The 17,124-nt window shown below is 45.0% G+C and overlaps 1 protein-coding gene across 1 annotated transcript in view; it reads left to right on the top strand.

Moving 5' to 3' along the window:
* TADA2A (transcriptional adaptor 2A) overlaps positions 1 to 17,124 on the top strand; it is a 301,706-nt gene that overhangs the window by 73,244 nt on the left and 211,338 nt on the right. The window contains exon 7 of the mRNA XM_078679774.1: positions 11,192 to 11,264. Within this exon, the coding sequence (XP_078535900.1) occupies positions 11,192 to 11,264 (73 nt within the window). The remainder of the gene's footprint in view (positions 1 to 11,191; positions 11,265 to 17,124) is intronic.

The following is a 17,124-nucleotide window of genomic DNA, read 5'->3' as shown; positions in this document are numbered from 1 at the left end:
CTATACATTCTCTAATATAAAATGAGGCCATGATTACATGCAGCCAGGCCTTTGTTAGCATGTAACATGCACCATTGTCATTTATTGCCTTGCCACACATGAGGCCCCTACACCATACACCTTTTACCAATGCACTGCAAGGGCTGTATACCTGAGCAGCTCAACATGTATATCCTATACATACCCTAAGAGGGCCTGAAGCATATTCGGACACTAAGAAACCCCAATCATGAGGGACAAGGAGTTAAAGATGGCTGGAAAGAAATCCACCACCCTTGCCACTTCCAAGTCTAGTGATCAAATTCCTCCTACAACTTGTGGCAAAGCCTGCATTATGAGTCCCTTCGCCATTTTTCAACCAAGCCGTTTGGAGTGTATACATTTTGTCTATGAATTAGAAGATATCTATTATTGAGAATTCACAATTTTTAAGTGGGCTATAACCCTCGTCACAGAACATATCATAACTCGAACTACAACAAATAGTGGATGGCTTCAGTGCCAAAGGGCCTATGCCCATCACCAGAGACCTAGTACAACTGCAATACCACCACCTTGATGGTGCGGAACTGTGGACTGTAAATGCCGACTAAATGCCTTAATTTTCCTTTGAGAGCGTCATCACCACTAGTGACATGCTCCATCCTTGGCACTAAATCGTGGCACAGCAACCAGTAGCTGTATTCCCGATCATAGTCAGAAACTTACTCTAACTGCTAATGCAACATAACTGACTCGCAAGTGAAAGAATTTCCTACTGTGCCCAGTAGGTACAGAGATGTAGTCAATTGCAATTTGGCCCTACCCAAACTGCAATTTGTTTTGTACACCCAAGATAAAATAAAAAACCTTTTTCCTACATTTTGTTTAGCTAAATCTGAACAGAACACTTCTCTGTCATTGGGTCTTTTATCTATTCTTTTTTTGTTTGTTGTTGAAACATGTTTATTGATTTTTAGAAACTTATACAGAAACAACAACAACACAAAAACATTGCAGTGATACCCGGTTCACTCCCCCCGCGTTTATCTCCCAACTGTGACAGGTGGCGCATAACTCCATGCTCTGTTGAATGACAGTCTTGCATCAGAGCATCGGGTTAAGGCGAGCCACTTCCAAGTGTCCAAGACTCTGTCACTGTGTTTACGCCGCTGTCCACTACCCACCTGATGCTCGCCTCAAGATGACACAACACCTTATCCCTTTACTCCAACAGACCACCCCCTTCACTTTCTAGAACTTGTATGGGTAGCTCTGACCATCATACACTCGTTTCTCCCACACACAATAACAATCCATCTCACAGTTTCAGTCCTGCAATTGCGGGTTCACATCACTCCCCCATTTTCTCCCGATTTTCCCTTTTCATTAATAAAAACTCCAGGTTCCCTAAAATCTTCTGATGGGAGATAGATCGGAAGCTCCCCACACCCCCAACATCAGCATTATCTGGCTCTTAATGGGCACCCCAATAGCTGTTTCAAGTCTAGTTTTCACCCCCTCCCAAAATGTGCGTATCCTAGGGCATTCCCACAGTGTGTGTAAAAAAGAACATTCGCTGACCACAAGCCCACCTGCATGCATCATCCGATCTTAAAAATATTCTTGAATCATTCCCTGTCATCCGGTTGGTAATCCCAGGTAATCTTAATTAGCAGTGAACTGTCGGCTTCAGTAACAGTGTTCGTTTAGTTGCACATACACCTCAATTGAAGCAACCTGACCTTCAGCCAATGAAGTAGAAGTGCTTGCTCTCCATATCTCCGATTTCTACCTCATGTTATGTGTTTGGGAGTACCTGTGAAGAGCTCTGCTCTAACCTTTCTTTGACCTCATCCTGATAGTGTGTGGTCTACTCTGGAGCTTAGCCAGTCCCATCTTCAGCTTTCAGTGAACTGTGAGTTTTTGGGGCACATTTATGAGGGTATTACATTTTTCTTGACCCGGGGAGATGTATCCTCCTTCACCAACTGTCATCATGACTGACGGAATGAAATCTCTCTTCAGATCCTGTCCTACCTGTGGTCAGGAGAAAATCTACACTGATGACACACATGGCTAATGTTTTACTACCTTTATCCAGCGCATAAGCCTTGATGGTGTGACATTTGCAGCACATTCCATCAAAGACTCGGAAGGCTTGAAAAGAGGTTGACACTATATTGCAGTATTGTATATAGTGCTTACTATCTCTTTGTGGGGCATTTGGGTACATGCCTTCATGGGTAGCGTGCTACATAGTACAGGGTTTGTAGTTGAAAGAGTGTTGTCTTTATTCTGATCGCATGTGGGAAGTGTCAGTCATAATCTTTATTCGATTGTAAGTACAACCATAAAAGAGCACAGAACCACAGTACATCCATCTCATAAAACCGAGAAGATGTACATACAACATTAAAAACCCTTAAAAGATGATCAAAAACAGTGTCCGTAGTACATAACATTAAAAGGAACAGCGGCATAGTTAATCCAATCAGGAGTGTCTTGATCTCAAGGCAGCACATAAAAAACAAGGGACAGTAAATAAATAGTGTTCTTTCATAAGAGTTGCAAGAACACAAGTGCGGGATGGGCTTGGACGAAGTTCAGGGTTTTCAGTAGCAGAGTAATAAACAACTTCTTTAGCATACTAAAATATTTGCAGAACACCACAAAATGTAGGGTATCCTGTGGAGACTCATTGTCGCATCCACAGGGCCACAAAGTTCCAGAATGGCTTCATCCACTGAGGGATGCTAGAAGGTGGTGTAACAGATTAAACCTGAACTTCGTCAAGAGAAATGTATCCCTCTCATTAGATACATGGGATAAGTATAGCTCCATATCCTGGACAGATTTTAGCAACATATGTCCCCTTTACCATGGGCTTCATCAGCCCTGTGTGTTCATGTTGGGATGATACCCGTTGTGGAAACCAACCCCTCACCCCTTTGAGCTCCAGGGGGCACAGGGAATTAGGGTTCGAATATATATCCTCCCTGTCAATACTAGCAAAAGCTGCCTTTACATAGGCGATATAAGGGATTTTGAGTGAATGATCAAGGGATAAACTGTTGGAGAGGATTAGTCTGTTTAGTTGAACTCCCTCCCCAGTCTAGATATTATTCCAGCAAAGCAGGGGTCGGAGAGCAACAAGGTCTCTTGTATAACCTTCACCCAGCTCGTCATGAACAAAGAACTTTGGAATACTTTTCGTCACCTGTAGGATGCGTCTCAAGAACACATTCTCTGCAGCCTGAATCTTATCAATCCTCGTGTATCTCCAAACCATATAAAGCCTTAGACACACCCTTAGCCTGGTAAAGCTTGACTAAGATACTCGGTGACCAAGAACCCAGCCTCTGAGCAAATCTGGCTACTGCCTCCATGGCTTTAGCAAGGTTGCACCTCCTCCCCTCAGTCAAAGGCTTTCAGCATTTATTCACATCAAACAGCACCCAAAGGTAAAAATAAGCAGTAACTTTAACCAATATATGTTTCCCCACTTGGAAAGGTTTGGTGCTGGTGGACTGAGGGCCAACTACCATAACATATCAGTTTGTGAAATTTACACCGATGTACAAGCTATCCATGAAAGCAACAAACATGTCCGCTAGTAATTGCAGACCCTCCACAGTCCTTGCCATTAGAACTGTGTCATCTGCATACTGAAGTGGTCTACTTCCCACCTAGGGGAATCTGCCTGCACTGAAAGAAGAGCTTGTGCCAGCACACTAATATAAAAGGTGAAAAAGAAGGGGGCAAGAACACACTCCTGAATAACTCCCCTTCTGGTGCTAAAATGCTGAGTACAGTCTACCCCCTGAGAATATTGCACTGAGGTGTTAGCATGCAAGTTTGATAAAAGAAGCACAATATCCTGGTCAACCCCCATCGTGAGATGAGAATTACTCATCGTGAGCTTCCTGCCATAAACCCCGTCAAAGGCGGATGTGAGGTCCATGTAGGACAAAAGAAGTGAACCAGCCTGGGCAATGGTATACTAATCTATGATTAAACATAAATGTAAACACTGACCTGTGGTTGATTTGCCCAGCCTAAAGCCATATTAAACCTCAGAAAACATATAATTTGTGTCTTACCACAACATCTACCTTATTAGAAGTACCCTCCCAAGAACCTTTACCGCTTCATCAATCGTTGATATCGGACGATAACACTGGGGTTTGTTCTGGTCTACTTTCTTAAAAACTGTGACAATTGCGACACTTGACCACCAGCGCTGCAGCATTAAGTACCAGTGTCAAAACTTGCCCCAAACTCAATATTAACCATAATCAAATTGGAGGGTATACCATCAGGACCTTGCACAGTAGCGACGAATACCCTGGGAAACCTCATCCAAGGTAAAAACATTTGCTTTTCCCTCTACTAAGCCACTGCACCTCCTTGTCTTCACTAAGCCCAAAGCTGTAAACTCCTTAAAAATGTTCCACGTATTGTTGCTCTAAGATATGGTGACCTGAAGCCGGACCCGTCACATCTGCAAAACAGGGCTTATTTATCACCCTGCAAAACAAAGTGTGACCCCTAGAATCACAGGCCTAAGCTAAGTCCTTCCAAGCATTGTGGCTCAAGATCAATTTATCGGTGGCGAAGGCCTTCTTATAACCCTTGCAGTAGGACGCAACAAACTCCCTATATCTGAGGACCTGCTTTAAGGCAACCTTCAAAAGATGAAGGGATCTTGAACAATCATGATCAAATCATTTTGGATCTTGCGAGCTAACATTTGGCATGGGAAGCTTAAACAATATTGATACCTTCTGGGTGATATCGGAGAATGAGGACTGTACAAAAGTAACAAGACTAATGTAGAGCCTCTACAGGGGGCTAGCTCTTCCAATCGGATTCCTTGAAAGTCTAACAACCATTTCTGTTGCCTAAAACCAACCAAGTCGAAGCACCTAAATATTGGGTAGTCTGTGGATTCTGAGTGAGCCTAGGGTAGTCGGGAGTAGTGCAGCGATAGTGGGATTGTTAAAATTAACCACAACACAATCCCACGCCCACCTCTTGACATCAGGACCAAGCCAGGTTATCTTCCGGACCACATTAAATGAACCTTACACTCTAACTTCGGTATGGAGATTTAAGTCAAACCAGTGTGCCGCCTGGTTTTTTAACTCCACAAACAATTCAGGTGACAAGTTGTTCTGGGAAGGAACATTCCCTGGGACTACCACATACGGGGTTGCTTCTGGAGGTTGATCACCACACCTGTGTTGGGAAATGGAGGACAAACTACTAGAGTAGTGTGGCGTCCCAATCATAGGTACTTAGGGGCCATGGGAGGTAGATAAAACATCCATTAGAACCCTGGTCGACTGAGTAGCATGGGGTAGGCGAACTAGTTTGTTGGTTTGCACTAACCGTCTCTGTGGTGAGGATAGGAGCACTGAATCAATTCTGGGGCTACAGATATTTTTAATCAGATATGCAAAACTCCAGTTCCAGTCTTCACCAGCCAGGGTCTAATTTGGAGTCCAAATACCCTTCGCACAGGTAGATATCTGAGAGGTGACCTTAAAGACGCAATTGCTAGGAGAGGCAAGACCTTGGATCAGTCTGCATGGCCATATTAGCTGGAATGCTTTTCTGTTTTGGGACAAAAACATGTCTCCTGCATTTACACATTGGGTTTACAATATGGCCTGTCTGAGCATTTTTCCCTTAGGTATGTCCTGCTGAGACGTCCCCCTTTGGGCACCAGGTTAATACCTCTGTGGCGCCCTCCTGATCACGCTCCATAAAGATAGGACTGGACCAAACACGCCACTTGAGTCTGGGGACAAAATAGGACCCCCTGGCAGACTAGGGACACAGGACAAGGTAAAAGGAGAGTCTTCCCTGGTTAGCAATAGCCTTCTTTCTGACAGCTTAATCTCCTTTGATACAACGCCAACCTCTTCTGACGAAAACCCCTCAATGGTGGTAGTGCATTGGGCAACCTGGGGGGGACATTAAACTTAGGGCAGCTGACTTTCTCTTCCCCCATGTTTCACACAAACAAGAGCCATGGTATTAAGACAACATTATCAGGAGTTCGGGGCACTACAGCTATAGGGACTTTCCACAATGTACAACAGAAAAGGTGAGCGGAACACCCCTCAACCTCCTCCTTCCACAAATGCATTGACTACATAGATTTCTACCAACAGTTCTGAAGTCCCTTGCTAAACAGGTATAGTGCACATGTGCTACTAAAGTCCCAATCCAGGCCACGGGGTAAAATGTCACTTAGTGCACCAAAAAGCTGGGTCTTGATACCCACAAATATTCAATTCACAGGGCCCCACCAAACCCAAAGTGGCGAAGAACACAGGCAAGCCAAGAAGAAAAGTTTGCACCTAAGTGCATTACAAGCGTTCGTGCGGGGATGGGCCTGCAAACAGTAAACTTTGAAGGGAGGTGGCCCTGCCTCGCCTCTTCCTGGTACTGACGGCGCAGGATGGGCATGCCTTGGCCCAGGCTTTGCCCAGGCACAGATCACACACACCACGCTTCTGGACCTCGCGTTGCTCTTTATACCGCTTTAAGTGAAGCAAACTGGCAGCAGCTGGGATGTGTGTCCGGGGCAGCCTCCTGACCCCACTGTAATCTGGGACATCCGAGTCCCTGCGGCAACCTTTCCCCTTATGTGGGAAGTGTTTCCAAGTTATGCATGATGACCACTGAAATGCAGTTATCGTTTTAAGGGATGCATCATTTATCAGTGTGATCGTTTAAGTGTGAGGGATAGGCGTGCAGTATATGATTTTCAGTACGTTTGCAGCTTTGTGAAGCTCTATAGTTCCTTTTGGAATGTTTTACATTCCTAGTCCATTTACCAGATTGCTATACCTGGTTCATTTAAAGATTTTGTGGTTAAGGTATATTGCCATGAGCAGGCATAAGTTAAAGGAAAAAGTGGTGGCGAGATCTGCTGGGTTATATTTTGTTAATATCGTACCAAACTGATTGTTATTGTGAGATGCCAAGAAGTGGCCGTAGTATGTTTGTCGGGACCTGCAGTTGTGGACTAAATTAGAGTACTCTGTATCTGGCAGATCTCTTCAGTTATTTTGTGCCTGTTTAATCTCCTATCTAGGCACAACGGAGACAGCATGGTATCCAATGACCTAGAATTTGGTCATCTACATCTCCCAGCAGAATGTAGAAACAGCCTGGCGCAAGCTACCATCAGAACTGAAAACGCCAAATAAAAGGAGTTTCTGTGTTGAGTGCAGAACCAAGAGATTCCACCCAGTGACCGTAATGCCTCATCAACTACTTCCATATTTTCTGAGCACAATTTTGTGGAACAGGAGATAATTCAACCACTGTTTTCTCTCGGAGAATAATACGACAATTTTTAAAGGGACATTTCAGCGCATTTCCTACTGTGTGGCCCACACCAGTGCCCTAGGAGCTTAATACTGTTCTGACCCAACTCTTGCTGCCACCATTTAAGCCTTTCCACAGAGTACATTTAAAGTTCATTTCATGGAAGAGAGAGCTTCTCTTTGCGCTTATATTGACATTCAGACTAAGGCAAAGTCATTGCCTGCTTTAGTAAGGACAAAGTAATCTTATATCCCAAACTTATACCTTAGACCTCTACTGATTTCACTTTTAATGTGCCGGCCATCCTTTTTCCTAAATCCCACGACATCAGCAGAAAAGTAATTGTACTCTGTTGATGTGCACTGGTGCATAACGTTTTACATGGAAAAGATGACACATTTGATCTTTTGACCAGCTGTTTGTATCCTCTGGCCACACAAGGATAGACTAACACCTGTCCAAACAGGGAATAGCATGTTAGCTATCATTCTGCATCATCTTCTGCCACAAAAAGGCAAAGCGTCCAAACCAGGTAATAATGAGTCCGCATCCCAGCTGGGGCATGGCTAGGAATGCAGCACTCTAAGCTTCAATCAATCAATCATGCCATTTGTATAGCGCACTACTCACCCGGGAGGGTCTCAAGACGCTTGGGGGGAGGGGTATGCTACTGCTCGAACAGCCAGGTCTTGAGTTGTTTCCTGAAGGCGAGATGGTCCTGGGTCAGCCGAAGGTGGATGGGGAGGGAGTTCCAAGTCTTGGCAGCCAGGTAAGAGAAGGATCTTCCTCCGGCGGTGGCTCTTCGGATGCGTGGTACGGCTGCGAGCGCGAGGTTGGTGGACCGTAGCTGGCGGGTGGGCGTGTAGAAGGTTAGGCGGTCGTTGAGGTACTTGGGGCCCAGGTCGTGGAGAGACTTGTGTGCGTGGGTGAGGAGCCGGAACGTGATCCTCTTGTCGACGGGGAGCCAGTGCAGGTTCCTCAGGTGGCTGGAGATGTGGCTGCGTCGGGGGACATCCAGGATGAGTCGGGCGGAGGCGTTCTGGATGCGCTGGAGTCTTTTCTGTAGCTTGGCTGTGGTTCCGGCGTAGAGGGCGTTTCCGTAGTCCAGTCGGCTGGTGACGAGTGCCTGGGTGACAGTCTTCCTGGTCTCGGTCGGGATCCAGCGGAAGATCTTGCGAAGCATACGCAGGGTGTTGAAGCACGATGAGGAGACTGCGTTGACTTGTCTGGTCATCGAGAGGGAGGGGTCCAGGATGAAGCCCAGGTTGCGTGCGTGGTCGGTTGTCTTGGGTGCGGTGCCCAGGGCTGGGGGCCACCAGGAGTCGTCCCAGGCGGAGGGCGAAGATCCCAGGATGAGGACTTCCGTCTTGTCCGAGTTCAGTTTCAGGCGGCTGTCCTTCATCCACTCGGCGACGTCTTTCATCCCTTCGTGTAGGCAGGTTCTGGCGGTGTCGGGGTCTCTGGTGAGGGAGAGGATCAGCTGGGTGTTGTCGGCATAAGAGTTGATGTTGAGGTTGTACTGGCGTGCGATGGCTGCGAGAGGTTTCATGTAGATGTTGAAGAGGGTGGGGCTGAGTGAAGATCCTTGCGGGACGCCGCAGATGACTTCGGTGGCCTCGGAGCGAAACGGGGGGAGGCGGACTCTTTGTGTTCTTCCGGCGAGGAACGAGATGATCCACTCCAGTGCCTTCTCTTGGATACCGATGTTGCTGAGGCGCTGGACTAGGGTGCGGTGGCAGACCGTGTCGAACGCAGCGGAGAGGTCCAGGAGGATGAGGGCCACTGTTTCCCCCTTGTCGAGCAGGGTCCGGATGTCGTCGGTGGCTGCGATGAGGGCGGTCTCGGTGCTGTGGTTGGCTCTGAAGCCGGACTGCGAGGGGTCGAGGGATCCGTTCGTCTCGAGGAAGGCGGTCAGCTGTCTGTTGACAATCTTCTCGATGACTTTAGCAGGAAAAGGGAGGAGCGAGATGGGGCGGAAGTTTTTGAGATCGGTGGGGTCTGCTGTAGGTTTCTTCAGGAGGGCGCTGATCTCGGCGTGCTTCCAGCTCTCCAGGAAGGTGGCGGTGTTGAAGGAGGCGTTGGTGATGTTCCGGAGTTGGGGTGCGATGGTGGAGTCGGCCTTGTTGAAGACGTGGTGTGGGCAGGGGTTGGTCGGTGATCCGGAGTGGATGGTGTTCATCGTGCGGGCTGTGTCTCCGGTGGTCACCGTGGTCCATGTGCGAAGAGTGGCGGTGGGGGGCATTGGTTCGACGGTTGGGTGCGTGGGTGGGGCGCCGAAGCTGTTGTGGATGTCGGCGATCTTGCGGTGGAAGAACGAGGCGAGGGAGTCGCAGAGGTCTTGTGACGGAGTGATGTCGTTGGTGCCGGTGCTGGGGTTGGAGAACTCCTTGACGATAGTGAAGAGCTCTTTGCTCTTTGCTGTCGTGGGCGTTGTTGTCCATTGTAACACAATTGTGTGCCGTTGTAAGACAACTGCCGCGTAGCTACCTGGAGGAGAAGGCACACCTTCACAAAGCGCTATGCCTTGATGTGAACACCGAACCCAATTCAATATTGGGACCAGCTGTCCTCCATAACTTGTTTCATTAAAGGTGAGCCTGCGTCCTACTTTCTTATATTTACTAAGATTGTTATGTACTGCTCCCTATTCTGATTCAAGCATTTAAATATGTGAAATATCCAGTGCTGAAGAAGAAATTAGCTACTAACTTGCAAGTCCAGTTCTCCAGCATTGGCATCTTTCGTATATTCACATGCTACCCTCCATCCTTTTCCTGCCAGAGGCTTGTTTATTATATACTGTTGTCACACTTTGCGCTATGAAATCTGACCTGTGGTGTTCTCTAAGAGGAATGGGAGAGCTAGCCCTTCCACCTCATTGGCTGAAGTTTGGATTGCTTCAAATGAGGTAGACGTACTACTAAACGAACACTATTGTTAAGGCCTATGGCCATTTTAACACTGTTTGCTGCTATTCAAGATTACCAGAGATTCAAAACGTAACAGGGAATGATTCAAGCATGTACATATTATGAAATATACCAACAATGGAGAACTGGAGTTACAGGTAAATAGCTTATTTCTTACACAACATCAAAAGCCACTGAACTGCCTCTGCTTAAGAGTTATTACAGCTCCTGGCCATGGATTAATGTGGTATCATAAAGGTATGCTTTATTGTGTATTTCGTGTGTATGTGTGTATTATTGTTGGAAATCTGAACCTTAACTGTTACGTTTATGGTTTTTGTCATTGTTTCTCATTTTTATCTTTCTGTCTAACTGTATACTGAAGATGTATAAATCTTAGAGTACACATTGTCTATTATTATTTTTAACAACTTAAGTATTATATTATGTTTACTGACTCAGTCGTTCTATTGCATCTCAATACAATCTTGAAGCAACCTCTTCTTAGTAACCTTTGATTGCTCAACCATAGATGCTGCTAGAGTGAAGTTAAATAAGGTGGCATGGCTAACCTTTGCACAACCAAAAAAGAACTAAGAGAGCTAGGGCGAACCTGCCAACATAAGACAATATATTGGTGATGAAAGTCTTCTGATGGGTCACCGATCATGTAGGTATTACTGTGCATGTGTAGATTGCTTTCAGCAACTAAATATTATCATCTGTCTGCCACCAAACCCCATGTCTACTGAAGTTCTAGCTGCTAGATTTCTTCCTTGCCACTTATCTCTTGGTTTGTTGGCCAAGCCACAGACCAAGAACCTGTGATGACTGGTTCCTTAACTTCAGGGCTGAATCTTACCAGTGCAGTGACATTTGATTTCATCACCATGTTAATTTGATAAAGGCTGCTTACCCATCAATACATCTTTAATTCTGGCTCTTTTTTCCATCAGGAATTTGACAATTATGCAGAGTGGGACTTGAGAGACATAGATTTTGTTGAAGATGATTCTGATATTTTACATGGTAAGTCTTTTGTCGATGAGTCTTTGGACAGAACTGTGGTTATCCCTAGTACTATACATTTTTATTGTACATGTTATTTTTCAATACTCTAAAGTGGTGCAAAATGTAATTAACTCTAGAAGCATAGTACCTCAGGGAAGACTGGGGAGATCATTTGTTTTTATCTGGGTAGGTAGAACCATTCAGCTGCACTTAATGCCAGAATAAGAACATTTTGTTGTCTGATCAGTGTCCACATGAAATGCGTCAAAACCCATCAATTTGGCAGATACCTTATTCATTTGCTTTAATCTGAACCATTGCTGACAATCTAATTAGAGAGGCTAGGATTTAACTATGAAATGCGCTTTGGAACACTTTACCAGTTCCATGCTCGCGGTTCGCCTTGGGAAGCTAGCTCTTCTGTCTTCATAATTAGCAGAAAGACGGGCCGGCCTATGTAGAAAGCTGGAGAATTTCTGCAGTGGCTATACAATACCAGGAATGCTTCTGCAAAGTCATGTTAAGTGTAATGCTATGTCTGAATTATTGTGCTATAACCCTTCCAACATTTTTGCACCACTACTTACTGGCCGTACCCAAATAAATCAGACTCCCGCCCTTACTCTTCAAACCCACAGAGATCAGCTGCAGAGTACCCCAGGTATCCTCACTTAGCCCCACACTCTTCAATGTCTGCATGGCCCCTCTCGCCAACAGTCAGAAAACAGACTCTGCATAATATCCTTTGCCGACGACACCCAGCTCATCCTCTCCCTCACCAACGAACCCAACGTCACCAGATACAGCTTCCAGGAAGGTATGAAAGACGTTGCCCCCTGAATGAGCAACAGCTGCCTAAAGCTCAACTCAGAGAAAACGGAAGACCTCGTATCCACCCCATACCCACGGGACAGCACCTGGTGGCGCACCGACCTTGGCGAACCTTCCACACCCATTTCACCCATGTTACTTTTGAAACAGGTTCTGCTAAGTCCTGATTCTCTTAAAAAAAATAAAAAAATACCTGTAACATAATGTTAGACATCTTCTCGTGGATTGATAGCTACATATTTTCGAGCATCCCATAAGTCAAATTATTCAGATGCTGCATATGCTCACAATGTAATTGTTGTTAATTCTTAGTCAGTAACTTTATAGTGTGACATATAACCTTCACGTTCACTTCCTTGTCCTACCCACTGATCTGTTTCTTCCATGGGATTTATCTTATTTTTTTCATGGCCTCTTAAATGATTACAGGTCTGATTACCATCTTGGCGGATGGGAGACTCCGTCACAAACATGATGGATATCCCGTCCACCATATTACAAGTTTCATAGGATATAATCGGTGCTTAGTTTTTTAAAATAAAAAAGTGCAGGTCCTTATCAGGAAACCACTGCATCTTGCACCATCCATTGCCGCTGTCAGTGGCGATACCAACTCATCTACTAACCATCACACTAACAAGTATGACAAATCATACTGTTCCAGGCTCCCAATAAAGCTATAAGAATGGCTTGTATGGCAATTATGAAGTATGTTGATGTGTATTCAATTAATAAACAATTGGTGTTGTGCTAATCCCTAATTAGGCAGACTGTAATAAGAGCCGGTGCTGAGATTTAAGTGCCAGTGCTGAACACCGTAAACCACTGGCTCAAATTAAGGCACAGGCTATAATGGACTTGTAATACAGCGGACGAGATATCCATCAAAGGGAGTAACCCTGTCCCCAAGATCTTCATCAGGGTCTTAGTCTAAGATGACATCGCTTCCATTGTTTCTTCCGGATTTATGCTTAAATTTGACTTTGTGCTTGTCTAGTGTCTGCTGGCTAATCAAGCATGCATCTCCTCTGCCTGCTGAGCTTTGCAGATTACATCTTTTGGTATCATCCCTTGGCCAATTTTCTCCTGCCAGGAGTCATTAAACCTATCTATTCATTTTTCTACTCCTAGGAATGATGTACATTGATGCAGAACTGCTAGTTTGCAGTCCGGAAAGATTAAGACATGATGGTTGTTTACTTTGAGGTAGCCATTTTGTCTTTCAGTTTTGAGGATTGGGTACCTGACTTTGTAATGAAGAGGTTTGGTGACAATGGCACTTGCTTAGGCTCCTGGAAGGGGGGTTGTCACGCCGGCACCCAATGAGCCCTTTCGAGTGCCAAGAAAAGAGTGAGTTCTTGAAGGACGCTGAAGCTTTTTATCCATGTTTTCATTTAGTCTGCCATGATTTGAGCTTTTGTGTAGGCCAACTAATTAAAGATAATACTCTTCAGAAAGTAGGTTCTTTCTGTAAGATCCCTGCTTGTCACTGGCGGTCTTCGAATTGGGGTTGAAACTTCAAAAGAGTGTTCTCCAATAGGGCGACACCGTCGGATAATTTCCTGTGGTCATCTTTCAGCAGGTTAATGTTCATTGTAAGGGAGTCCACTTTCTCCTCCAAAGTCTATCTAGACGCTTCATTAGCTTCTAAGATAATGTGCAATTTATTGGGCTCCGTTACGGGGTTGAAGGAACAAGACAGTCTCTCCAATGACAGACAAAGTCTGGGAGTTTGTTTTAAGTAGCTTCATTCTTCCTATGGTTTTTTCGATCCAGTAGATGGGAGAGGGGGGGTTTGTACATTGGAATGTCTAGATTCAGGCACAGCAATTCTACAGAGCCTGCTTACCATCGGTGCACCCCCTCCACTCCCCAAATATTGCAAATGGAATGGACACCCCAGGGCAGAGGGGTAGCACAATTACCCCTCTGCCCTGGGGTGTCTCTAGGAAGTTAGCGACTTAAGGCTGGTGTCACGAAGTTTGCAAGAGATTTTAATAGTAGCTATGCACTTACAACTGTCACTGGTGATGGAACTGCTGCAGTCAGGGAAGCAGGACAGTAAGTACTAATCAGGATGCAAGGTTCGGGGTACAGTACGAGCAGTCAGGACCCATCATGAACTTCATTTAGGGGTTTGCAACCTCTGCCCTCAGAATTGGCAAATTCAGTGGCAAGAACACAAGCAAACGTTTTATGTTTGCTGACCATTTTTAAGTTACACTAATAGTGAATAATAGTTTATTAGTCACTATTAGTGCAACTAAAAATCGGAGCAAAAGTCTCAAAGAAAGAGAGAGGCACCCAACAACCAAAGGGGAAGGGTACCAGTAGAGCCCTAGGTCATAAAGAAACCCCCTTTGGGTCAACTCACACTTGACACACCACTCTTACACATTTAACCTTCAAACACAGTAGGATGACAATGGACAACAGGAAAAAGTAGTAATATATATATATATATATATATATATATATATATATATATATATATATATAAATTAAAAAGATACAAATGTATTCAATAACAAAATTGCAGGTATTTATCAATCACAATCCTCACTTAATGTATTAAATGTTTCATAAAAGATTGACAGTCCCTATTTGAACTGCGTAGAACATTAAAAACATCCAAAAATAACTTCTAACTAAAAGCCTTGTCACATTATACAAAGAGTTGGGATGAGTGAGCAACAGTAAGTGAGGGAGAGTAATAGTGAGTGCAAGTGATTGTAAGTAGCATCGTATGAGTGAGCAAAACTAAGAGTAAATGTGAGTACCACCCAAGGCAAAATGCTGGCACTTGTATGCTGCAGACCATTCTTAGCATGACCGGTGCTTGCCACAAAATACTGGCACTGAGATACTAGAGGTACTCGTTTAATCTTGGCATAATGGAGACACATTGTAAAATACTAGTACTTACATCCTAGCGGTAATTCATGGCAAATGAGTCAACTGTGGCAAACTTCTAGCACTGGCCTTTATGTAATTTTCGACATAAGGGCATCCTTGGCATATGAAGGGCACCCATTCCAAAAGGCTGGCCTGCCACAATAGTGATAATTGCTGACATACTGGGGTCGCCAGAGCACATTTTGAAAAAGAAAAAGGCATCAACTGCTGAGAAGCGTCTGGTTTCCATGCCGCTAAAACCTTCGAACACAAAATCCTCAATGAGCATCCAGAGACACTAATAACAAACATCTTATACACCAAGTAACCTGGCAAATGGAGAGAACTTCTCACAACACCGTCACATAACTAATACTACCAACGTCCCTTATGGATCTAAACTCACCATATCCTCATCCCAGAACTTTAGCGAAGAACAGTCCATAATTTACATAAATGGGAACATTCTAATCCAAGCCTCTGTAAAAAACCTATCCATTTTTCATTGCCACTTCCTTACTCTTTGCGTCTCCATGCCATCCACTCTCCCCACCACACATCCACCCTCACCCAGAGGACTAGCTCATGCACTGCCTCTACTACTTGCAAAACCTTCTACTTCATTCTCCCTCAAATTGTCTCCAGCTCCTCAGCCTATTCCACTCCCAGACGCCCTGAAAATTCGGTTTCGCTATAAGATGTACTCTTCCCCTCACCATGGCACACCTTCACTGCCCAGCTTGATTTATCTATCACACCCGAATCCACAGCAGGTTGGATCCTACCATAACCTCCATCCCAGACTCTGCCAAACCCATCATACTCCACTCCCTACCACTGACTCAACAGCCTATCCACTGATCCCTATAATAGCCCATCTAGAACTCCAAATACACACTCTTTTGGATGAAATCTCGTCCCTATGTAAGGACTTGAGGATTAGCTACATCCTGCCCAACCTCGCGCCTCTAGGGAGACCACTGATCCGGACGCAAAACATACACTCTAAACCACCCCCTCACTGCACCCCCGGGCAAACTATCCCTTACATTAATTACCACCTCAAACATGGACGCACCACAACTGGAATGTTGCAGCGGGAAGACGAAATGCTGAGCAACACATATGACAATGCTCCTAGCCAACTTTGCCACTGCAAGATCCTGGTCATCTTTTGCACGAATAGGACCCTGAATACCATTCGCCCTTCCAGGCCACCTGCCTAACTAACTACCATCCAACTCAGTCAGCCTGATTTGAGATCATTACCCATGCTTTGCTGCATGCTACTAAACGGTTAGTCAGCAATCAAGCATACCACTGAAACAGCTAAAATCATCCTATGACACACAACTGACATTTGATTTCTAATCGAAACGTGACTGAATGACCACTCATCCCCTTTCATCGATTTCCTCACCCTACCGGGCTTCTCAATCATTTTTTGTGACCGCAAGGATTGCGTTGGTGGTAGTTTAGACCTCATACACGAAAAGAGCTTTGCTTAACTCCCTTCCACGATACCAAATATCCTATCTTTGAATATTTAGGACTTCAGCTCGCCTCTAAGGGCCCAAACGCCATCAAATTTCATGTCATCTATCACCCAGGTGAAAAACGTCAATTCTTGGAGATCAGTTGCAAGGGACCTCATAACTCATAACTCCCTAAAAGGTAGCATAGACAATGTACTAAGGGACCTAAACCTGCACTTGCATAATGCCAAAGATCCAACAGAACAAGCCCTATCCACCCTCCTGTAATAAATAAACTCACATTAAGGGCTTTACTGGTGACACAATCATCTCTAAGCACAACACCTTATCCCGCCACTCTATCCTACCCACCAACTGGACTGACCACCACCTAATTTTTTTTTATCTCCATGCCATTAAACTTTCAGCCCACTCCCAAGCCATACGTCCCAACCACTGGGTGAGGAACATACATCAGATCCTCCAGGCAGAGTTAGAAGCATTAGTCCATTCCCAAATTCTTCCTCCATTTGAACTCACCTCTGCCGATGACATCACTGCCGACTACAACTCAAAAATGACAGAACTCCTTGACACATTCGCCCCTCTACAACTCAAAAAATCAAGAAGTATTACTTCCAAATCCCGGTTTAATGAAGATCTTAACAACGGGAGGC

The sequence above is a fragment of the Lissotriton helveticus genome, chromosome 3_1 (assembly GCF_964261635.1).
Source record: "Lissotriton helveticus chromosome 3_1, aLisHel1.1, whole genome shotgun sequence".
Taxonomy (NCBI): Eukaryota; Metazoa; Chordata; class Amphibia; order Caudata; family Salamandridae; genus Lissotriton; species Lissotriton helveticus.
This window is presented reverse-complemented; position numbering and strand designations above follow the sequence as displayed.